This window comes from Thalia democratica, chromosome 2, assembly GCF_965202585.1.
Source record: "Thalia democratica chromosome 2, ktThaDemo2.hap1.1, whole genome shotgun sequence".
Lineage (NCBI taxonomy): Eukaryota > Metazoa > Chordata > Thaliacea > Salpida > Salpidae > Thalia > Thalia democratica.
Window position 1 is genome coordinate 81,865,920 of NC_139166.1, and position 26,062 is coordinate 81,891,981.

General features: G+C 26.8%; 3 protein-coding genes across 3 annotated transcripts; all 3 read left to right on the forward strand.

The window, feature by feature from the left end:
- Window positions 1-4,704: 4,704 nt before the first annotated feature.
- LOC145829027 (histone H3.3A-like) lies at window positions 4,705-5,118 on the forward strand. The gene has a single exon (XM_082936765.1). It carries the CDS (start codon window positions 4,705-4,707, stop codon window positions 5,116-5,118), a length of 414 nt encoding a protein of 137 aa, XP_082792891.1.
- A 14,621-nt stretch (window positions 5,119-19,739) lies between these two features.
- Window positions 19,740-20,153, forward strand: LOC145829028 (histone H3.3A-like). Its single transcript, XM_082936766.1, has 2 exons — window positions 19,740-19,795; window positions 19,826-20,153. Exons 1-2 carry the CDS (start codon window positions 19,740-19,742, stop codon window positions 20,151-20,153), a joined length of 384 nt encoding a protein of 127 aa, XP_082792892.1.
- A 3,184-nt stretch (window positions 20,154-23,337) lies between these two features.
- LOC145829029 (E3 ubiquitin-protein ligase ariadne-1-like) lies at window positions 23,338-24,809 on the forward strand. The gene is made up of 4 exons (XM_082936767.1): window positions 23,338-23,461; window positions 23,545-23,789; window positions 23,958-24,390; window positions 24,442-24,809. The coding sequence occupies exons 1-4, from the start codon at window positions 23,338-23,340 to the stop codon at window positions 24,807-24,809; spliced, it is 1,170 nt and encodes a 389-aa protein (XP_082792893.1).
- Window positions 24,810-26,062: the final 1,253 nt, after the last annotated feature.

Below are 26,062 nucleotides of genomic sequence, written 5' to 3' on the forward strand. Positions count from 1 at the left end.
GGAAAATTATAATAAATGTATTAATTAAACTAAACTTAGCTTGACCAGAATTATGTAGAAACTTTTGATAAGAAAATTAATCCTTTTAAAATCTATTAAAAAATTTTGCACATTAGAATTATTTATCAAATGTTAATTAAAATAAAAATACTTGTTTATTTGGCTTAATTATTTGGTGGCTAGTTGTAAGAAAGAAAACAAACAACTAAATTTCATATTATACTATGTCGTCAAAAAGTACGCACTACCCGTGCTAAGTACGCACTTTTTGGTCGGGTTCAATTTACGTACTTAAGCGGTAGTCTACTGTATATGGATGTTGTAGTAGTTTTTTAAACAATAAAGAATTTAGAAATATGCTCAAAATAAAATCAAAACAACCTTGATTTATTGTTTGTATTATTATCTTTCAGAATATTTTCGTTAAACAGCCAAAAATGTTTAGAATATTTTTGATCATATTTTTGGAAAAATTTGATTTTTAAGCAGAAAAAAATATCTATCTATTAAACTTTTCAAACTTTTAAGTTAAAAATAAATAATTTCATCTGTTGAATTTATTAATTTATAAAGAAAAAGTAAAAACAGATGTACAAACCGAAAACATACACTGTTTATTATAACAAAAAAAAAATAAAAAATAAATAAACATCATTAACTCAAGGTATAACTTTTTTTATAAGCTGTTTAAAATAAGCAATTTTCGGTTATTAATATTAGTACTACTTCAAAGTTAAACAGAAAATCAACACAAAAAGGAAATCTAATTTAAATGTCTACTCATAATTATGGATCATAAAAAACACAATTCTGATTAAGCAAATTTACTTTTTGTGAAGTAGGACAGAAGGACTTCCATGGGATGTATTGGCCAACAAATGTTGGCTTCCCATATATTGATGTAATAAAACAACTTGACGTTCGTTGTAATGACACATCTGGAAAAGGTAAAAGACCGTCGACTTCATTTTCACGAGTGAATTAATGTGAGGGATGTAGGTTATAAATTTTATTGACTAAGTTTTCTACGTTGTAACCATTTTTTTAACTAAAAATATTATCTTCATATCTAAAGTTACTTAAGGGCTTACTTATATTTTTGGATAAAAGAGATTCAAAATGCCCGAAAAAAATATTTTATAGTTCAGGACCTAATAGGCTTCCGAAGGCCACATCATCAATTTGTCTTTAAATAAAATTGTTAAGTTTAAATACAACATTCTTTACAGCCATATATAACGTGCTCTTAACTACTTCTTTTGGGACAATTAGTGGATGAAAGTTTAAGTTGTAAAGTCCTTTAATACAAATTTTAATCGTTTCATCAAGTGGTATAAAGGCTTTTAATGTTAGTAGAGTTGTTACAAAGAGTTTTAAAGAGTTGAGTATTTAGCACAAAATTAAGAAAACTTTTTAAAGATTTGATTTGAAACAGAAATCAAAAGTTTAGCTAAATTATACTGGGCAGAAGTTATCATATTTAAAACAGGACTGCATGGAATACCTTCCTTATGAGTTTTTTGAGGTCAATATAATTTGGGGCATTGTGAGCCAGTTACTCTAATGGACTCATTTAAATTATGGGAATTTTAAATTTGAATAAAATAGCTTCTCAATTTTCGATGGAAAAATTTTTCAACTTTAAAAATAGAAACATCTTTTAAATTGCTTTTATTTTTTTTGCTTAAACTAACAATTTTTGAAAGAATATCTCAAGTATTGTCTTTTTAAACCGCGAGTAGAATACTTTATTAAGATTATTGTACGCTAAGAACTAAGGTATTAAAATTATTTAAGAAGCGGACAAATGTCAGCATAATTAACGGTAAAGGAGGATAATGAGCCAAAGGCATAAAGTATTTATAGTTTATAGAAACAATTTATTTTAAAACGTAAACAATAAACAACAATAGGCTTCTTCCAAATATATTTTACCTATTTTTCAAAACAGTTTTGTTTATTCTAAGGTTTTTTTATTTTACAACGGATATATATCGGCGTTTGCTTTTCGAGTAGGGCCCAATATATAGTTCATTGTCGCTACCGGCGTTTATGTTTATCTCTATCATTTTGTTAAGTAATTCCATTCGTTTTAACTTGGAGTTTTGACGCTTGTCGAAGCGAAGTAAGAAAAACTAATCCTCTCATAGCAGATACGCAAAATTAGTTCGCCAACGTTACGGAAGTAAACGAAAAGTATTACCGTTACCTATATTTTAAATGACTTTTTAATTTTATTTGAGCGGTTTTGAAATATAATTCAATCAAGAACTCTAAATTTTATAATTTTATTTCACTGTCAGCTATCGTAGTTATAAAATTGTGTTCACTTTTTACTTAGCTGTTGAAAAGAAAAAGATTATACTAAATAATCTAGGGTTTTATAATTATAGTTAACAATAGTTAAATGTCAAACACCGGCCTTTGCACCAAGTCAATAAAACCCAAGAATAAATTTTCAGTGTAACGAAGAGTTACTAGGGCGAGAAGGAAGGAACAAGAAGTTAATTAACAGCAAATGGATCCCAACGCAGTTAATAAAGTTATTAGAAGAATTATAGTTATTTAATTTTGTTCAAAAATAACGATAAAAACATTTGTCTTTCACTAATACGACAATAGTTTTAATAATAAATATTTATTTATTAAAAAATGCTAATAATAATTGATCTTTTTAAAAGTTAAATACATTTAGTTTGTCTTAATTTTGCAAAATTGTTGGCGCCTTTAAAATGCAAATACACTTAATTTATATAGGTATAAATGAAAATAAAATGTTTGAGTAACAAACTATTTAAAAGTTAAAGTAAAAAACAAAAATAAACGCAGACTGCTGTATTACATATTTGATAAACTTTTCATAAACAGTAAAACAAGATCATATGCATAGCTACTTTTTGTTTAATCATATTTATAGGCCTTATAAAAGTAAAATATTATAAGTATTTAACAAAGAAGTATGCATTATTAACTTCGTTGATTTTCACTTATTAAAAAAAAGTTTGATACTCATTTTTTTAGTTGAAAATATATTTTTTAGAAAATTAAACATTTTTTGACACTTTAATAAATTCTTTCATACAATATAAATAAGACTCTATTTTTTTTCAGAACAATATATATTTCATGCTTCTTTCGTCAGTTTTATACTAAGCAATAAAAATAAAATTCCAAATCTAGCTTATATAGTGAAAATGCAACCAACGTAATTAAAAATAAAGCAAAGAGTCATTAAGAATACATAAGTACCTGTAATTACAATGCGACTAAAAAAATTTATAAAACAGTTTAAGAAAACAACGAAACAGTATAAGCAAAATCTTTATGTTTACACAACTTAGGTTTTCTTAACAAAATACAAAAAGCATCAAGTTTAGTTAAATAAGAAATGTGAATTTTTTTTTTAATAATTTTAAATCTTTTTAAATTATAACTACAAACACAATCAAGGTTATTTACTAATTGTTCAGCAATAGCAGATCTTTTTGAAGCATTTTTTACTCTAATAGTTTTATTTTTTTTATTAATCATACTAAATTCATCGATACTTTTTGGAATATGTTTTTTAAATTTTTTTTTAAGTTGTCTTGAGATCATCCCGACATTACTAGCTTCACAGAAGCAGTTAAACTTGTAAACTACCATACTTTGTTTAAATTCTGCTATCGGATCTTAGTATCTTTAGGATTTTTTCTATGAGTAATAAGAAAACTAAGTCTATTAGAGTAATAAATGCTTCAAAAAGATCTACTATTGCTGAACACTTAATAAATAACCTTGATTGTGCTAGTAATTATAATTTAAAAAGATTTAAAATTATTTAAAAAAAAATTAAAATTTCTGATTTAATTAAACTTGAGGCTTTTTGTATTTTGTTAAGAAAACCTAAGTTGTGTAAACATAAAGATTTTGTTTATACTATTTCGTTGTTTTCTTAAAATATTTTATAAGTTGTTGCTCTGTTTCATTAATTTTTTTAGTTGCATTGTAATTAGAAGTACTTATGTATTGCTAACTACTCTTTGCTTTATTATTAATTAAGTTGATTGCATTTGCACTATATAAGCTAGATTTGAAATTTTATTTTACTGCTTAGTATACAACTGACACAAGAAGCATGAAATATATATTGTTCTGAAAAAAAAAAGAATCTTATTTATATTGTTTAAAAGAAATTATGTTTGGTTAAAATAGATATTCTTGTATTATTTAAGGTATGTGTTTATATTATTATTTCTTTAGCATAACCTATTTCTTATTAGTTTATAAAAATAAACTTTTAATGAACAGTAATATAAATTAGACGTATATATATTATTAAATTATTCCCTTCTTTATTAAAAAAAATAATTTAAATGTTATTTTTGTTAAATTTTGTTTCAACAGTTTAGCTCAAACTTATCAATTAGTTTCATTCATATATGTGTAAGCTATAAAGCCGACCTGTTTAGATTCAAAAGTGTATCCGTTTTACATTTACGTGAAGTTTAAATTGAAAGATTTATTTAGAACGAAAAATGTATATTTAAAATTTTATTTGTGAAAACATATTCCTGATTTTCTCAACCTTTGTTGAAAACTTATTAACTAAAGTTGTGAATTTTGAATCAGAAAAGTCCAAAATCTTTTACACTTCGTTTACGTCCGTAACGCATTTAGAGTATATAATTAACAGTTTAGAGTGATTTTACAGTCGAGACAACAATGGCCCGCACAAAACAAACCGCCCGCAAATCAACTGGAGGAAAAGCTCCCCGCAAGAAAATCGCCACCAAGTCAGCACGCAAAAGTGCACCAAACACCGGTGGAGTCAAGAAGGCTCATCGTTACCGCCCAGGTACCGTTGCTCTTCGTGAGATCCGTCGTTACCAGAAGTCCACTGAGCTTTTGATCCGCAAGCTGCCATTCCAACGTCTTGTGCGTGAAATCGCTCAAGACTACAAGACCGACTTGCGTTTCCAGAGTGCGGCTATCGGCGCTTTGCAAGAAGCTTCCGAAGCCTACTTGGTCGGACTTTTCGAGGATACCAACCTGTGCGCCATCCACGCCAAACGAGTGACCATCATGCCAAAGGATATCCAGTTGGCTCGCCGCATTCGTGGTGAACGTGATGCTTAAAAGCACACAACTTCTGGTGTTTCAAACACCGGCCCCACGGCCCTTTTAAGGGCCGCCAACTATATAACTTTAAAGTGTAAATTTAGTTTAGACCTTAAAAAAAAATAATTCAATTAAACTATAAATTATTCTTTTCATTAGATAACATTTCATAGTGCTTCTAAATTAATGTAGATATTTTAATAAATTCAACTAAAAAACTAAAAGTGTTTACAAGTGGTAAACAGTGTTTTATTTGTCTAAAAACTTTTATAGCTTTAATTTAAATTAGTAAACACATCTCATAGTATAAAACTAAGTGTTCTCAACTAGTTACCGTTAGTTACTAGTAGTTACCGTTTCTCAGCAGACGGTGAATACGACCAACAGTAAACTGAAATAAAACGCGTGATGAACCTATCCTTGGCTAGGATTGAAATGTTATTCCCTTTCTGCTTCCTGACATGATGCTCTGATGAATGATTAAAATTCTTCATATCTGTTTATATGTAGTACTGGTTACGAACCTCGGCTAATGTAATTGCTTTATCGCCCACAAGTGGTCAAACTGTTCTTTGTGAACTTATATTAATTTTACTTCTTAAATCGTTTTATGAAATACATGTTATATTAATTATAAGTTAAAATAAAGCTAAACTTGACAAAATTTTTTGTATAAAACAATCTTTAAATATATGTGTTAGTTTTTCATAATATCAAAAATGTTCTACTTTACAGAATACATTATAAAACTCTCTTATTTACAAACTATCGGGTACAACTTTAATTTATTTGTAATACAACTAAAATTGAAAACATTGTTTGCTCTTAGAAAAGCGTAATTAAAAAAAAAAGTATTCCTTTCAAGCTCGTGTAGTAGGTGTCTGCTTTTGTAATTAGTACCCTCAGAGACAGCGTGTTTAGTCAAATAACCGGGCAACAAAAGACGTACAGCAGTTTGAGTTTCACGAATGCTTGTGGTTGATCGCTTGTTTTAGAAAAACAGGCGGCTTTTCGCTTAAATCATGGTCATGTCCTTGCTGGCAATTCCAGTATCAGGATGTAGTTGCTTGAGCATATTGTACACGAAGATGCTAAAGTTTTCCTTGCGACGAGATCTGCCTTTCTTCCTGTCGTCAGCTGGTACATACTTTACTGCTTTGATATCAGTGTGAATTAATAGTTGACTAAAGAGTTTTATTTTATATTGCATCGTTACGAACCTCGTCTAATGGTTAATTAAAACTAGTGGATTTTTTAGAGTTCTTATTCCTTTTTCTTTATGTTACGTTTAATAGCAATGGCTTATGTCGTTATAAAATTAAAAAATATTTAAAAGGAAGAAGATGAATGAAATCTACATTATGAACTAGACGTTGTGATAGAAATAGATTCCAATCCAAAATTTATTAAAGGAAATAAAAATAGAATTTTATGACTTTATATTTAAATGCATTTTAGTTTTTTCTTCATCATATTAGTTTTAAAAAAATATTTTTAGAAAAGTATCATTAATTTTCATTCAAACATTTTTTAATTTAGATTTTAGTTGTTTTAATATAACATTCTAATTAAATAAAAGAATGAAACAAACACTATTTTTTCACCATGTTATACATTTAAGGTGGTTAAAATTTTTTAATTTTATTATAAAAACTAAAAATTTAATTAATTAAACTACATTAAAAGTTTTTTAAGTTTTTAAAATTTCTATCCGTTTAGCTAAATGTTTACAATACATCAAATATTTTTTAAGAGCGATAATATTTCAATAGTAAAGCACATTTTATACAATTAATTTTACTTTAATTGTTTTAAATTTAGATTTCAAGTAGTATAACACTTCTTATTTCTTTCATAAGTACTAGTCCAAAAACAAGTTACGTAAGACTTTATTTTTTATAAATACTTTTAAAAATAATTTTTATGTGAAAGGGATTCCTTTATTTTTGAATTTTGATTAACTTAGAGCTGGAACTTTGGAACTTTGGAATTTAAAAAAAAAAAGTTATAATTTTTAGAAAAAAAAGATTAGAAATAAAAACATTCTAAAACTCAAAATATTATGATAATGTAAGTAGTTTAAAATAATTAGTTTTTATGAATTAAGTTATCAAAAAGCGCTAAAGTAAAGCAGGTATTTGTTCAGCTTATTTCTAAAAAATCGGTAAAATACTAAACAGATTTATTTATTTTCATGTTATCTTACTAATGTTAAAGCGCATACTATTAATACAATAAATAACTAAAGTTCCAATTTTTTATGTTCTAATTTTTAAAAAATAGTTTTGGTACTTTAGTTTTATACATATTATTTTTACAAAAATGTGGTTAAGGTAAATGAGTTTAAACTTTGCTACTAAAAAAAAACATAAAGTACACAAGAAAACATATGTTTAAAATAACAAAGAGTGAATATCAGTCATTTTGTATTTTAAATATTTCTTTTAAGTACCATCAATTTTATTTTGCTTTTAGTACAATAAGTCAAAAATCTCTTTATTCAAAGTTCCGATAACAAAAAAAAAAGTTCAAAAAAAAAAAAAAAAAGAATGATGATAAAAAAGAATAAACGAGGAGAATTTTGAAAGTTTCAAAATATCCCGATTAAAATTGTTTTAAAGCGTTTAAAAGTTTCTCAGAATTTAATACTGTTTGCTTTGTAAAAACACTTTCTGCTATAGTTGTTAGTGTAAGTTTTATAAAATTTATTAAACTTTAGTTTTATCATACTGTACTAGCAAAATTCGTCTACATGAAATAATGAGCTATAATTTAGGTCTAAGTTGAGTTTAAATAACGACAGACCTCACGAAGAGCAACGGTACCTGGGCGGTAACGACGAGGCTTCTTGAAAAATCCAGTTAATGGTGCATTTTTTATGGTAGCCTTGGTGTCAATTTGCTTGCGAGCAGCTTTTACTCCAGTTGATTTGCAGGCAGTTTGTTATGTGTGGGCTGGCTTAAAATAATGAAACAACGATAAAAGTTGATAATTTGCACAAATTTTCATGATAACCGACTTAAGCAATGTAAGTATAACACTAGAGGCAGCAAAGCGTTTTAAAGAAACTTTAAATGTTTTATTCGAAAAAAAATTATGTAATTTTTAAGTTAATGTAGCCAAAAAATGTTTGATATTGTATATTCCATAAGTTTATAACTTGTAAATTAAGAAGAAAAATTAACGTAAACTTTTATTTTATACTTTTTCCATCTCAATAATTCAATTTTTAATATTTGGGAAATAATTTTACTAACTAAGGTCATTAAATTTATTTTTACAAGCTACATAAGTTAAACTAAGCATTTTCTGTTTGGTGGAATATAATTGTTATCAATAGCCCTCATTAACTTATTTACAGGATATTATAACAGCAGCTTTCGGCTTTTGGGCTACCGAGTATAACTAAAGTTATTTTTAAACAAAAACAAAAGTATAAATCTTTGTAGTAGAAAATAAAGTTAATAAAAAAAAAAAAAACTGATTGTAGAAAATAAAATTAATAAATACACAATAAGTGATTGTAGAAAATAAAATTAGTAAAATGGTTTAATATAAAAACAGTTTTTTACATAGTTCTTTAAGTTTAATAGCTAGGGAGGCTGTTAGAGAGCCGAGGTATTTAAATTAAATAACCTCCGAATCCGTACAAAGTCCGTCCTTGACTCTTGGATGCCCATACAACGATTCAAATTTTAATCCGTTTAAGGCTTAGCGTTCTGATATAATTTTTTGATGAATAATAAAATATTTTCAAATCTGTTTATATTTATTAGTGGTTACGAACCTCGGCTAATGTAATTGCTTTATCGCCGACAAGTGGTCAACCTATGTTTTGTGAACTTTTATCACCTTTGCTTCTCAAATTGTTCAATTAGATATATTTTGTTTAAATTGTATATTTAAATAAAGCACATTTTAATAAAATTTATATAATAATAAAAATATAAACAAATCTATAACTAGCAATATTAATTATTAATTTAAAAAGTTCTACTTTACAGAATGCATTCAAAGCTTCGTAGTTTTGCATACTATCTGGTTCAACTTAATTAATTTGTAATATGACTAAAGTTGAAGATATAAGTGGCTTTGAAAAAAGACCTGGTTTGAAAAAAAACACTTTTATTTTGAGCTAGTGTACTTAGCAAATGCTTCGGTAACTTCAGAGACTGCGTGTTTAACCAACTCACCAGGCAACAACAGCTTGAGTTTCGCGACTGCTGTTGGCCAAGCTGGAAATTCCAGTATCAGGATGAACTTGCTTAAGCACTACTGTTCACGTAGATTATAAAGCTTTCCTTGCGACGAAACTTTACCTTCTTTTTGCCAACAATCGGGACGTTCTTTATTGCTTTCTTGCTACCTCGAACGCTGTAATTATGAATTAATAATTGTCTAAAGAGTTTTATTATAAATAGCATCGTTACGAACCTCGTCTAATGGTCAGTTACAGCGCCCACCAGTGGATTTTTTCTAGTTTTCCCATTTATTTTTTTCTTTAAGTTACAATTTATTGAAATGCCTTACCTCGTTTCAAAATTTAAATACATTTGAAATGAGAAAATAATTTAGATATACTTTATAAACTCTAAGTTGTGATACCATGAGATTTCAACCTAAAACTTATCAAAAAGAAAAAAAAAAAAAAACAAAGCTAGACTGTTTCGACTTTTTAATTAAAAGAATTTTAAATTCTTTGTTCTACATGTTAGTTTTAAAAATTATTTTCGTTAAAATACCGTCATTTAATGCTATTATTAGCTATATTAAACAAGCAAGGATTAAACTATATTTAAGAAAAAAAATATTATTTAAATTTTCTTATTTTGATTTTAACTGTTTTGATAAAACATTTAATTTTTAAGAAAGAGTGAAACAAACATTATTTTTATCACCGTTGTAGACTTTTAAGGTGGTTAAAATTTATAAACATCATTAAAGTAACTATAACTATAATTAATTTAAACTAGACCAAAACTATCGTTAGTTTCTAAAACTTGTTTTTGTTAAACTTAATGTTTACCATACATCAAATACTTTTCAGAACAAAAAAAATTCAATAGTAAAGTACACTTCAAACAATAAATAAAATAATAATAATGAAAATAGTTAAAACTAACAATAATAATAATAAATTTATACAATAGCATACCAAACTTTAACATCCGCAAATTAAGAAGCTGCTTAGTAAAGCAAAAAATATTTTAAATGGTTTAACGTAAATACATTATTAGTTAAGAAAAATATGGTATTTCTAATTTACTTAATTTTGAAAATCTTTTTTTTTTTTCATTACTTTACATGATTAAAACACTGATGAAGGCAAAAAAAAAGTGTTTAAATTAAATTTAAATCAATCAAACATAAGTATGTCAACTACTAATGATTAAAATATAAATTTCTACTTTAATGGTAAATATTTAGTTAGCTATTTCTTACATGTATTTTTCTCAAAAAAGGCTCAGAAGTCTATACAACCTTTATGTAGATTTGAAAAAAAAATGTCCAACTAAAAATATATAAAACCTAATATCAGTTGGTTATTGTTATACCGGTTGACATTTTCTGGAGAAAGTACCTATTTTATTGTTAATTACTTTTAAGCTTTTAAGAGCAACTTTGTTTGTTTTGTTTGTTTAGAACAATTTGTAACTATTTTGCATAGGGAGTTGATCAACGTAAAATACTATCGAGAAAAATGTTATCGAAATTAGTTTTTTAAATAGTAACGACATAAATAGATGTGTCAAGATTGTTAATTTTATTTTATGCGTCATATTTTTAAAGTTTTTGATTATGAAGATTCAGTTTAGTTGTATAAGTTACTTTATTTCTAATTTTCAACTAAATTTTCAATACAAATTAATATAACTAAACTAGCACTATTGGTAAAAAAAAAGAAATTTAGTAAAAAAAGTTAAAATAAAAGAATGGTTGTTAAACATATAGAACTATATCTTACAAATATAAAAACATATAAATAAATAAATACTTTGACACCGAGAAATAATATTAACTGATATAATACTGCAACATCTAGCTGACTTAGTATTTTCATATTTCTATTTTGTTAACAACTAAGTACGTTTATTAAAAGAAAAAAAAATAAAAAAAGAATTAACCTTGAGTTCTTTATAAAGCTTCAGGAAATTTAGCAATATTTCATTAGAATAAAATAAAACATTATAAAATACTTACTAATACTACAGTGTTCATCATTTTCTTCTATTAGTAATATTTTTTTTTTTTTTTTATAAAACTTTTTTTTTTGGAAAAATAAGTAAAATAGTTACTACAATTTTTATCTTTAACATGATTACTTTATCGATTAGTTGAGCATTAATATTTAAAAAAGGGCTATATCATACTGAACTACAAAACTGAATTTTAAGTTTAAGATACTAAGTACTATAACTTAATATGTTTCGTTTACATTTCCCTTAAACAAAACATAAACCCTTTAAAAAGCTTAATAGAAACGAGTACTCAAGATATCTTTATTAAAAAATAATATACATTGATTAATCTAAATAAGTTTAAACTATATAGTTTACAAGGGGATCAACAAATTCCCTAAAACGAAAAATAAACTTTCTAGTATAGCTGTTACAAGTGTTGAGAAATAAAATTTATAAGTTTTACCATAAGCTTCAGTCATTTTGAAATACTATGTAGTTGACAAAGTATATGATATGTATAAAATGAAGTAAATGTACGTTAATATTATCAGTTTTGTTCAAATGAAGATAAAACTACCTAACTAAATTGATAAAAAAAAAAATAGTTTATAACTAAAAGCTAGGACCTAATTAGCGAAATTGTAAAATCAACTTATTTTAATTATCGTTAAGATAATTAAGTTTTTTAACTAAAAAATATCTTATTATAAGACTAAATACATTACTTTTGTTTATTATATTGTTTTTGTTAAATCCTATTTTAGATCTTATCAAAAATTCAATTTAAAACTTAATACTGTTATTTTAAATGTTAACAATTAGACTAGACTAGACAACTAACTGAGCATTAAACTTATTGATTATACATTAGATTCCAAGGTTTTAAAATTCAAAAAATTTGCTTATGTCCTGATTAAATTATAAACTTCCATTATTATTTTACATATTGTAATCGATATCGAACACAGTTTAACTTATTTAGATCTGAAATATGCGAAATGTTGTTTTTAGTAATTAAAGTTTTTATTTGTAGTAATCGATTTGAAATAAAATTAATTTGGCTTATGATTGATCAGATGGGAATCACTAACGTACCTTTATAAGAATGGAACAGAAGGATATTCAGCAAGACATAAAATTTTTTAAGTAACATTAGCTTTACCGTAAAAATATTTATTGTATGGAACTATACAGGCGAATACTAATTTTAAGAAAATGGAACAGATTTAAATTATTTTTTGTAAAAATGATTTTTGTTAAAAATTATTTACTATATAATTGATTTGTTTGGAATGTACCTTCATTTTTAATAATGTAAATTTTTAATCATTAAGGTAATAAAAACTGATTAAGTTAGTTTGAAAATATAATTTAATAAGAGGGAGTTATGTTAACAGCAAAAGTTTATTAAACTGAACCATTTGCGAAAACTAAGCCTAAAATAAGCTCTTATGAAAATAAAAAAGTTCTTGTATAAAATATAACACAAAGAAACACTAGAATTCTTTTATAAATCAACTTATAACTTAAATTTTAATGGACTCAAAGTCACACAAATGCATGTCTGCAGACAGGACAAGTGTTTTTTTCAGCAAACCATTGAGTGATGCAACCGCTGCAAAAAGAATGCCGACTATCGCAGTTCAATTGCCTCATCAGTTTTCCTACCTCGACTACTTCTAGACACACGGGACACTGATCTCCTACGTGAGACTGATAAGACAGATTATTCATCCTAACAAGTTCTTCCCCTAGCACTTGCTTTTTTGCTTCTAAAAGATCATTCATTTCTTGAGCTAGTCGGTAAACATCTAGCCCGATCTCTTGAACTTTGATCCTAAACGATTGATGAGTTTTGTTCGGATTTAACCAATTGATGTGATACAGCAGTAAACGGGATTTTCGTGATCTATTTTTCACATCGTTCTCAAATATATTAACACTGTCTATATCTTCTAACTGGCGAAGCTGTTGTTTGTCCGCTTCTTGACCATCTACAAGGTCTTTTTGCAGTGTATCCAGGTCTTTAGTCTAAATAACATTTTTTTTTTTAATTTTAAATTTATTTCAAATATTTCATACTAATAATTTTTTGTGATATAATTTTACACTGGCCTGCATAAAGCTCAAAAAGAAATCTGCAAGTATTCAATCAAACGTGGCTTAAATTAATATTGCTCTTTCTAAGTATAACTATTGCATTCAAGTATAAAAAAAGAGTGCAACACTTAGCAGTACATATACTTAACTTATTAACATATATCATAAGTTTAGCCTTTTAGTAACTAATATAGAAATTTTATTGTTATTTTCAACTTAGATCTTTATTTATATAGTCTTGGCGTATTAAATAATGTAGATAAAGATTTTATAATAGATATACTTATAAAAGACAAAATAAATATCAAGCTAAGGTCTGATTGTATATTTTACACTATAAATTAAGTTATACACCTACTTATGCTTATTAACTAATATATTGAACTAATTTTTGTTATGAAAACTATCAAAATACAAAACGAAAGAAAAAGATTAAAAGAAAAGAAAAAGAAACATAGAAAAAGATTTTTTTTTCTATGTTATAAAGATTTATAAAATAAATAATTAATAAGACTGACATCATTATTATAAACGAAAATATTTAACATACTAACTGTTGCATGATGGAGAAGTTGCTTTTCTACGTATCCATATCCGTTACTATTATAAAATCCTGGCTCCGGTTCTAAGTTACCCATTGTATTTATCAGTTTTAAAACCTTAAAATTATTTGTATTAATATTAGTTAAGTGTGAACTTAGCATTAGTAATTATATATGATTAACAAATTTTCAATTAAGAACAAAAACCTTAATATTTTAATATTTATCATTAACAAAAAATAAGAGAAACTAAACATTGATAGATACATTGTCTAAGTTAGTTTGTTGATTGTTTTCAAGATTTAAATTGTTAAAATACTCCATAACTCTAAACACTATAAAACCTGTAAGTATTTAATGTACTTCGAGTTATGCTAAAAAGAAACCAATTGAAATTAATTGTGTAAAGTCAATAATGACATTGAATTACTTAATACTAAGTCATTAAATTAAGGATAAAATTATATATTTAATTGATAATAAAACTCAGTTAAATATTTTTAATGAAAATGTTACCTGACGATAAATTAAGGTCTAAAAAACTATGTTTTATTGTACTTTCAAATTTAAACTCTGAATACAAAATGTATAGAAGTAGCTGTAAAAAACGTTTGATTAGAATAAAATAAACTTTACTATTAATAAAATTGTAATAAAAACTAAATCTAATAAAAAACTATCATAATCAAAATATATTAAAAAGCCGATTAAGTATTGTTTCGACTTAAAAACCTTTAATGATGCACATTCTGATTTTGATGGGCAGTAAGGTGCTTAATTTTTACAGCTTATTTTGAATTTCTTGCTTAAAATATGTTATGTTTCAAAAATATTATAAAAACACCCTGTGCAAAATTTTAGATAATGGGTGACTATAACATGATAAATTTAATAGGCAGACTCTTTTTTTTTGAATGAAATTAAATTTGAATGAGTTCATTTATATTTTCTTTCTTGAATCTTTTCTTTTTTTATTGTACCCTTATATTTTAAACTCATACCAAATTCTTCCTCTAAGCTAACCTTTACCCATTTAAGCATATCAGTGTATAGATGCAGGTGGATGCAGCTGTTTTACTAATTTGAGCTATTAATACCTAAGCCAACCCGTTAAGTCATAATACCCATCAGAAATTTTAAAAAAGTACCAATAAAATTAAGTTTTATAAAAGAAAACATAGTTATTTTTTAAATTGCCGGAGTTACTTTAAATGTTCTGAAAAGGTAAATTAGCCTCTGTTAGCTTTAATATGTAGCAATGCTCAAAGTTAGATAAAATAAAAGTCTTTTGTCAAAAGAAAAAGATAATAATAGAAGCGTGATGCAAAATTAAATAAATATTAAAAACAACTTATAGCTTGGATAGAACTCTACAAGTTAGAGCTGTTTAAAGAAAATGACCCACCTTGTTAAAATTATATAACAACGATATAAAACATAATTTTCTTGAGTGTTTTGCGCTAACAGGTTTATAGCTAGAAAGATATTTTTTGTATCGTGGTTGTTAATTGGATTTTCAAAGTACAAAAAATTTGCTAAGCAAATTTCTAAGGTTCGGTCTACAAAGCTACCTACTACTCATGATAAAACAAGTAGAAAAAAAAATAGTGTCTTAACTATAACAAAAACACTTTATTAGTCAGTTGGTTTTCATTTTTATTAATTTTAACTATGACTTAGCAAGAAGAGCATAATTGATACAAAAACTGATAAAATCAAAAGTGCCTTAAATATTAGGAGAATTTTTATATAAGGACAAAAACATCTAGTGTAGATGTAATGAATATTGTTTGTTGTATTAAAAAATTTTATGGCATTACTATTTGTCAAAAATAGCAAAACTGATAGATTTTTACAGCAAATAGTAAATTTTTCACTTATCAAACGATTGCAAATATAGTAAAAAAAAGAGCAGTTATGGAAAAAATATTGCCACTACTGCCAAAAATAAAAAAATATGAAAAATAAGACAATTTTGGCAAATAATGTTTAACATCGTAACTTATGGTAAACATCTATAACATCTACAATTGAGCTTCTTGTTCGTGATAAAAAGTTCAAATTTATTAGTTGTAAATTAAAAATTTGTGTTCCGGATATGATAGTTTTATAAAATGTAATAGGGGATTCACATTAGTGTTAAAGTTTTACCTACATCTTTAAAAACATAAAGTTTTTATAAAAAAACAACGACACTGACTGTTCAAGTTAATTAAGTAAAGAATATTTAAAAACAAAAGTATATTTATTTTTTGTAAATGTTGCAAAGAATTAAAATAACCAAAATATCCCACTTTCTCTAAGGTTTCTAAGATAGACCCAATAAACCCTGATTCAAAACAAACATAGTTTGTTTAGGCTTTATTATTTAGTTGTAAACACTATAAAATGTATGCTTTCAGGGCAAAGAAATAAAAAAATGGTCGTGTTTTCAATGTTTTAATAATGATAAACGACTTAGATTACCCTTTGTTCTAGGATTATTATAGAGTAACTTTTTGTTTGTTGATTTCTACTTTTGTAAATGTGTTTTGTGTTTTGAGCATGGTTGTCATACACGCAGACTACTAAGGTTATCCCAGACAACTTTAAATTATTGAAAAACTCTGGCATACTATTACTAGTTTTAATATCTTTACTATGTCTCTAGTGAAAGTTTAGGTTTTACTTAACATTTATCTTTATATTAAATCTCTTTATTACAAAATGTTTAAATTAATACATCAAAAAATTGTAGCATAATATTGTATTTCCAAAAACTCTAGCAATAAAAATTTATCCAATGATATAAGATAGGGTTACAGTGATGCAATAAAGTTAAGTGGCTACAAATACAAAATAAAGTTTAAAATTTAAAGGTGAAAAGAAGTAACGGTCTGGAACAGGGATCGGCAAGCAACTGGTTATCGCGGGCCAAATTTCAAGTTTCAAAATTTTCCGCGGGCCGTTGATTTAGTTTTTGTCAGACACTTAATGATAAAGTGACGATGTGCAGAAATGTCGCAGCATGCTAAAATGACGCTTCGTGCTAAAGTGACGGTGTGCATACTGACCTACCGTGTTTAAGTGATGCCGTGCAAAAGTGACGCACTGTGCAGTATTGACGCAATTTAATTTTTACTCGCTTTTGTACTTTTATGGTTAATATTTAAACAGAATAGTTTTAATTTTAAGAGGTATATGCAAAAAAAATAAGTTTTGAATTATCAAAAAAGTAAGCAGAAATAAGCGAATTTATCTTAAGGTTAAAAATTTTTTGGTATTTAATTGTGATAAAGTTATATAACTGTTCTTAAATTTTCAATTTTGTAAGTTTTTAAAAAAGTAAAAAGTCTTATTTTTACTTAGAATAAGATAATTAAAAGGTTTAACAATAAAATAACTTTCAAAATTTGTTTAAGCCACATGAACTAAGCCAAAAATTGTACAAGTATTAAGTGAACAAACAGTTTTCAATAAAATATAACTTATAGAATTGTTTTATTTTAGCAAGTCAGATAAGTATAAAATGGTTTAAAATAGATACAACAACCAAAAAGTGTGTAGTGTAGAAGCAGAAAGTATTTTTTAAATTACTTTATATTGTACATATAAACTAGGTATAATTATCTTTTTAAAGTTAATAAAACTTTTTTTTATAAATAATTTGGTCTGCTATGTACAGTAGTGCATATCTTTTGAAAATTAGGCGTTCCGCTGCTTTTTAAACCATCAAAAGTAAACTAAATTTATTTACTTTAAAACTAACACAGTAAGCAAGCTGCTCTTTTTGTTCACTTTACGCTTACCTATTTGCTCATTTCCAAGCAACTAATAAGCAGGAAGCTTTTATTAAGTCAACAGTTAGTCAGACTGCCTGTAAGCACAACAAGCTTTCTTCTTATTTATTACGCTTGTGTGTTGTAAGCAGCCTGTTTGTAGATCAGCTGAACAACTAACATTTTTTGTGTTTCATAATTCAAAATTTGATTCCTAAAAAACTGATTTAAAATGTGTTTTCAGATAGAACGGTTTACAGAATTTGTTTGTTTTGCTGCTCGTAAGGCAAGTATTTTAGAATCGTCAACTACATCATTCGTAGAAGATAAATATAAATAAAAACTAATGCTAAAACTTTAAGCAGCCTGTTTATAATATCAAGAACTTATTACAAATAAATAAAACAAGTCATATTGGAAACTACTCTGTTATTTTACACCAGGGGTCGACAGGCAAATAGTTCTCACAGGCCAAATTTCAAGTTTAATGCTGGCCGCAGTTTTAGTATAAGTCAGTTTTTATTTTTTATCGGTTTTAGTTATATTTAGCTACTTATAACGGTCTGGCCTGGCCCATTTAATTTTTATTTTTGTTTTAGAGTATAAAATTAGTATTAGATAAAATACTTATGTCCAAGTACTATTTCTATTATAACTTATATATTTATTAAAATAGTATAACAATTTTATTCTTTTCATTACCACCTAACTCTTCAACAATGAAATAAGCAATCTATCAGAAGTTTTGTGTTAAAAAAAAAGATTACATGTTACACAACGATAAAAGATCATATGTAAACACAGTGTTGCAGTAAAACAATTAATAAAATTTGATATCCATTTCCTATTCTAGTTCGGTCACATATAATGTTGTTTTTCTCTTTCTTATAGTTTTTTTTGCATTTTGTAGATACCCATTCCATGCAGAAATCTGTAAAAAACTAAGCTCAAAAAACAGATGTTCATCACTTTGTATACTTTTTATATAATCAACTGCTATTTATTTAGTTATTATTTTACTGTAAGTTGTTTAAAATAATATTTATATATTCAATACATTGCACTTAATATGTTTAAAGTTACATTTGTTTTTTTAAGTTAAGTAAAATACAAACAAAACTTGTAACATTAATTTAATTTTTAACAGCCCAAGTATTTCTTTTAAAACCCTTAAATACTTTAATTATCTATTTAAAGTTTTCCTCGTTGCAATATTTTGAAACAAAAAAGTTGAAATCAGTTACATCAAATCAGTCAGTATTTTTAAAGGATAAAAAAATGTAAAAAAGCCAAGATTCAAAAACGTTGCTATTTAAACAAGGTATTCACAAAAAAAAAAAAAGTTTTTCTAAATATCTTTTAATTTTTTGCAAATTTCAATATAGTGATAAAATAGTTAATTTTCACTATATAAGCTAGATTTGAAATTTTATTTTTATTGCTTAGTATAAAACTGACGATAAGAAGCATGAAATATATATTGTCCTGAAAAAAAATGTCTTATTTATATAGTTTGAAAGAAAATATATATGGTTAGAATAGATTTTCTTGCATTATTTAAGGTATGTGTTTATATTACTATTATTTCATTAGCATAACATATTTCTCATTAGTTTATGAAAAAAAATATTTTTCAATGAACAGTAATATAAAATAGATGTATACATATTATTAAACTATTGCCCTCTATCTAAAAAAAATATTTTACTTCAAATGTTTTTTGTTAATATTGTTACAAAATTTTAGCGCAAACTTATAAATTAGTTTCATTCATATATGTGTAAGATATAAAGATGACCTTTCTTCATATAAAAGTATATCCGTTTTACATTTACCTGATTTTAAGTTGACAGCTTTATTTAGAATAAAATATGTATATAAATAATTTATTTTTGAAAACAAATTTCTGATTTTCTCAATCTTTGTTGAAAACTTATTAACTAAAGTTGTGAATTTTGAGTCAAAAAAGTCCAAAATTGGTCACACTTCGTTTACGTCCGTAACGCATTTAGACTATATAAGTAACAGTTTAGAGTGATTCTACAGTCGAGACAACAATGGCCCGAACAAAACAAACCGCCCGCAAATCAACTGGAGGAAAAGCTCCCCGCAAGTAAATCGCCACCAAGTCTGCACGCAAAAGTGCACCAAACACCGGTGGAGTCAAGAAGCCTCATCGTTACCGCCCAGGTATCGTGGCTCTTCGTGAGATCCGTCGTTACCAGAAGTCCACTGAGCTTTTGATCCGCAAGCTGCCATTCCAACGTCTCGTGCGTGAAATCGCTCAAGACTACAAGACCGACTTGCGTTTCCAGAGTGCAGCTATCGGCGCTTTGCAAGAAGCTTCCGAAGCCTACTTGGTCGGACTTTTCGAGGATACCAACCTGTGCGCCATCCACGCCAAACGAGTGACCATCATGCCAAAGGATATCCAGTTGGCTCGCCGCATTCGTGGTGAACGTGGTGCTTAAAAGCACACAACTTCTGGTGTTTCAAACACCGGCCTCACGGCCCTTTTAAGGGCCACCGTCTAAATAACTTTACCTTGAACAAAAAAAATATCAATTAAATTATAAGTTATATTTATCATTAGATAACATATTACACTATTTCTAAATTTATGTAGATAACTAAATATATTTAACTAAAAAAACTATAAGTGTTAATCAGTATTTTATTCCTCTGTACCTATCTAAAGCTAGGATTGATATATTAATCCTTTTCTGCGTCGTGACATGATGCTTTGATGAACGATAAAATTTCTTCAAATATGTTTATGTGTACTAGAGGTTACGAACCTCGACTAATGTAATTGCTTTATCGCCCACAAGTGGTCACACTACTCTTTGTGAAATTTTAATAACTTTACTTCTCAAATTATTTAATGAGATAAACTTTGAATTAGTTATTAATTAAAACATAGCAGAACTTAAAATAATAAATTATATAAAACAATTTTTTATTAACTTTACCAACTTTACAATTTAAATAGACTTCTACTTTACCAAATGCATTATAAAATTATGTTTTTTACATACCTGGTACAACTTAATTAGTTTGTACTATAACTAAAATCGAAAACATGGTTGACTCTTCAAAGAGCCTGGTTTAAAAAACAACATTATTTCAAGCTGGTGTAGTTGGTGACTGCTTTGGTACCCTCACAGACATCGTGTTTAGTCAACTCACCGGGCAACAAAAGACATACAGCAGTTTGAGTTTCACGAATGCTTGTGGTTGATCGCTTGTTGTAGAAATACAGGTTGCTTTACGCTTAAATTAATGTTGACAAATGAATTCATGAGGATGATGGTCTTGCTGGCAGTTACAGTATCAGGGTGTACTTGCTTGAGCATATTCTACACGTAGATGCTGAAGTTTTCCTTGCGACGAGATCTGCCCTTCTTATTGCCGTCAGCTAGAACGTACTTTACTGCTTTTATATCTTTGTTAATTAATAATCGCCTAAAGATATTTATTTTATTTAGTCTCGTTACGAACCTCGTCTAATGGTTAATTATAATGCCAACTAGTGGAACTTTAAGAGTTGTCATTCCTATTTCTTTATGTTACGTTTTGAAGCAATGTCTTACCTCGTTTTGAAACTTAAAGAAATATTTTAAAGTTGGAAGAGAAATGAAATCTACATATTCTATAAACTACATATAAACTATACAAACTATAGAAAACTATTCTACATACTCTATAAACTGAACGTTATGATAGAAATAGATTTCGATCCAAAACTTATCAAAGGAAAATATAAAGAATTTTATGAATTTTTATTTAAATGCATTTTAGTGTTTTTGATCACTATTATAGTTTAAAAAACACTTTTCTTAAAATACCGGTATTTAATGCTATTATTAACTAAATTAAACAAGCAAAGATTGTTAATAATTTTGGTAAAACATTTTTATTTTTTTTCAAACCTTTTTAATTTTGATTTTAGTTGTTTTGATACAATTATCTGAATAAAAAAAAAAAAGAAACAAACACTGCTTTTATCACCATGTTATACGTTTTAGGTGATTAAAACTTTAAATTATTATTATAAAAACTATAACAACTTAATTAATTAAAAGTACACTAATAGTTTTTTTTAAGTTTTTATAACTTCTTTTTGTTAATCTAAATGTTTACAATACATCAAACATATTTGATAACATACAATATATCAAACGGACGTATTTCAATAGTAAAGCACACTTTTTACAATAATTTTTGAATTTAAGTGTTATTAGTATAACACTTTTTTATTCATAAGTACTAGTTCAAAAACCGTGTAACGTAAGTTTATTTTTGTAACGTAATTTTATTTTTTTTTAATATTTTCAAAAATCATTCTTTTGTGAAAGTGATTACATTATTTTAGAACTTTGAGTAACTTAAAGTTCAAGTTTGGAAAAATAGTTATATATTTTTTGATAAATACGATTAGAAATAAAAACATTCTAAAATTCTAAATATTATAACAATGTTAGTCGTTAAAAGTATTGATTTTTCATGAATTAAGTTATCAAAGAGCGCTAAAGTAAAGCAGATGTTTGTGTAGCTTTTTTCTAAAAAGTCGGTAAAATTTAAAACAGGTGACATGATGTTTTGATGAATGCTAGAATTTCTTCAAACCTGTTTATATGTACTAGTGGTTACGAACCTCGGCTAACGTGATTGCTTTATCGCCCACTAGTGGTCAAACTATACTTTGTTAACTATTATCAAATTGTTAACTATTTTTTCATTTTTAAATTTTTCATTATAATTATTTTGATAAAACATTTAATTTTCAGAAAAGAGTGAAACTAACATTATTTTTATCACCATTGTATACATTTAAAGTGGTTAAAATTTATAAACATTATTAAAGTAACTATAACTTTAATTTATTTTAACAAGATTAAAACTATTATTAGTTTCTAAAATTTCTTTTTTTTTAACTTAATGTTTATTGTTTACGATACATCAAATACTTTACAGAACCTAAAAATTTCAATAGTGAAGTAAACTTCAAACAATAACTAAAATATAATTAATGATAATTAATTAAAACTAACTAAAATAATAATTATAACTAAATATAATAACATACTAAACTTAAACATCCAGAAAATGAAAAGCTGCTTAGTATAGAAAAGAATTAAAAATAAAAGTTATGTTTGACAAGCCTAAAAAGATTGTAAAGAAACAAACAAGATAGCTAGCAATAATTATTCCGAGCTTTTGTTATACATGTGTGAAACCAAAAAATTAAGAATAAATGACAATATAAATCTGAGTAATTCACATTTAAGTGCTTAATTTAAATTATTCAGTTTGTAACAAAAATTAAATAAACTTAAGTAAAAAGTATTACTTTCCAAATGTTTATATTTGAATTATTGAGATGAAGAAAATTTAAAATAAAAGTTTAAGTAATTTTTCTTCTGAATTTAAATATTAAAACTTTATCAAAGTTACCATTTAAACATTTTTTAGCTAAAACTTTCTAAAAATCAAAAAAAATTGTTATAAAAAAATAAAATTTTACAAAAACGCTCTGCTGTTTCTAGTGGTATACTTACTTCGCTTAAGTCCGTTACGGTGAAAATTTGTATAAATTGCCTAATTTATTTATTTCTTCCCTCCTAAGAAACGCAAAATGGAGTTGATTCGAAAATGTTATACATTGAAACGAACGATTCTGACAACAACTACAGTGACAGTGGAGATGAAATGGAAGTTGCTGAAACGGAGCCTGTGAATTCAGTCTTTGAAAAGATATCTCAACGCGACGTTATAGGTCAATTGTAGGTGATCTCATTGAACCGTATGCAAGGCGTCGGCTCAAAAACAACCAATGGAATGTTGATAAAGCACTCACAGCCCTGAATAAAGAAAGGAAAAGAGGAAGAAAAAGTAGAAATAAAATGGACCCGGTAAAACGCCGATGTATTGAAACAAGCTCTTCCGAATGCGAAATTTGCATGGATGACTTCTTCAAGGATGAAAAAGAAAACTTTACATGCGGCCATGTCATTTGTAAAAGGTGCTTGAAGGATCATATCCTTGAAAACATTAACAACAGGATTGTTGACATTGAATGTCCTGGAGAGAAATGTGAACTTCTTGTAGACTTAGAAACTATCAAAGATACCTTAGCAGAGGAAACCTTTAAAAGTTCTTGCGGTTGTTAGGTCAGTCGTACGTGGACAAAAACAAAAACACTGTTTGGTGTCCCGAAACCGACTGTAATACAATACTAAGGTGCAAACAGTTTTACAACAACTACAACGTAGAATACTCCAAGGGACACAAAAGCTGCTTCAACTGCCAAGGGGCTTGGTACGAACCCTTGGATTGCAATATGCTTAAACAGTGGCTCAAGAAGTTCAAAGACACATAAAACGGTGACTGGCTTTCGAAAAACACTAAAGCGTGCCCGAATTGTCACGCTGAAAATTGAAAAGAACGGAGGATGCACCAAGATGACTTATTTCAAGTGCAAGTACGAGATGTGCTGGGTATGCATGACAGAATGGGCAGGACCGCACTACGATTGCAAGCAAAAGGTAGAAGATAACAACATTCAGGAAAGTAGGAAAGAAACTAAACGCTACATGGATTACCACAAGTTCTACCGCAGACACAAGACAAGCCTTGAAATTGAAAGCAAAACTGATATAGAGAGTGTTTATAAAAGTTACCAAAAGCCGCAACAGTTGGAAAACAGTATAAAAATTAAAAAGTAAAATCCGCATACATTGATAAACGATAATGAAGAAGATGGTGTAAAAGAAGTTTCCACGGCTAATGATAAACTTGCAGACATCTACAAAAGAAACATCATAAAGAAAGCGTGTGAAGTGTTAAGCGAATGCCGTAAAACTCTTATGTACTCTTACGTGTTTGCCTACTACCTTAAGGATAACACAGCCAACAAAGCAATATTCCAACTCAACCAAGGATATTTAGAGGCTAAATTTGAAAGGTTGAGCGCTGTTTTGAAATTTAAAGTTCACAAACTGAGCAATGATTACTTTAGGGAGTTGAAGTCTACAACGGAGTTTTGCGAGAATCATTCAAAGCAATTGGTTTATTACGTCAAGGAGCATAAAGCTAAAAACACGTGGCAGTATATAGACATTTAAATTTTTTAATTTGCAATTTTCTTCGAAATTTGTTTCACTGAAATAAAAAAATTTTTAAAATTTGAGGCCTTGTTTTACTACTTGTATTTTTTTTTTTATACTTAAAATAATTTTAATATGCTTCATTGTGTATAATTCTGCTTAAATTTTAATTTTTCAAATTAAAAAAATACTTTTGTTTTTTAGTTATTCTACAAAACTTTTTGGAGGAATAGAAAATTTTTTTAAAAATTTGAATTATTCTTTTTCTATTAAAACATTTAAATGTAAAACTGTTAATAAATAGAAAATGTTTAAATTATTTATTTTGTTTTGACATTACACAGTTTTAATAATAGATTGGTAGTAAACAATAGTAAAAAAATATATATATTTGAACTATTAACACTGTTTAACTACATTCTACAAAAATCTGCGGCTTAAGTACAAAAACTTAAGCATTTTGAAGTTGATTACCGCACAAAATTGCGTACTCAAGAATCCCTGGTCTTGTTTACCTCCATAGGCCCTATTTTGTATTGGCTTAAGTAGCTAAAAACACCTCTCAGTATATAAAATTGTTAATAAATTAAAAAAAAAAAATCATTTTGTCTTGACATTACAATATTCATTATAAATTTCTAATAAAAATTAGTATAAAAAATTAAAAAAGAAAATACGTTTTAGAACTATGATAACTGCATTAACTACAAAACCAGCCGCTAAACAAAATTAAGCATTTTGAAATTTAATACCGCGAAAAAATACGTACTTACCAGCAGTGCGTATTATAGAAAACCACGGTTTTGTTTACCTGCAACTAGCTGTATGTTGTCTAACCTTATTCTATAGCAAGTTGAATGTAACAAAGATTGATTAACTTATATAGTATTTAAGATTGAAAACAAATGTTACCTTATGTTTTACTACGTTTTCGGTGTTTTACAGCATAATTTAGTATTATACCAACGTCAATAAACTTTTTTACAAGAATTGTATTATAGTTGATTGTAAGAATTAGTTCTAAATAATAAGAACTTTTTGATTACAACAATACAGTCTTAATTTGTCTCACAGAACACTACCAAATTAAACTTAGACCTTTCTTAAATTTTGCAATCCTTTTAGAAATTGAATGGATTTCATACAACTTGAAAAACTAAAGAATTTAACTTTTTGTTTTAAACCCTCGGTCGGTTACTTTTTTCTTTCTGTTGTTTATTCTTTTTAATTTTATTATTATAACTTTATTTATTTTTTTTATTAATAATTTT

Bases quoted from the DNA above. Each gene is read 5' to 3' on its own strand.
- LOC145829028 (XM_082936766.1), top strand. From the start codon at position 19,740: ATGGCCCGAACAAAACAAACCGCCCGCAAATCAACTGGAGGAAAAGCT. The intron at 19,796-19,825 runs GTAAATCGCCAC...TGCACGCAAAAG, and splicing joins GGAGGAAAAGCTCCCCGCAA to TGCACCAAACACCGGTGGAG.
- LOC145829027 (XM_082936765.1), top strand. From the start codon at position 4,705: ATGGCCCGCACAAAACAAACCGCCCGCAAATCAACTGGAGGAAAAGCT.
- LOC145829029 (XM_082936767.1), top strand. From the start codon at position 23,338: ATGTTATACATTGAAACGAACGATTCTGACAACAACTACAGTGACAGT. The intron at 23,790-23,957 runs GTAGACTTAGAA...ACTACAACGTAG, and splicing joins GAGAGAAATGTGAACTTCTT to AATACTCCAAGGGACACAAA. The intron at 24,391-24,441 runs GTATAAAAATTA...ACGATAATGAAG, and splicing joins GCCGCAACAGTTGGAAAACA to AAGATGGTGTAAAAGAAGTT.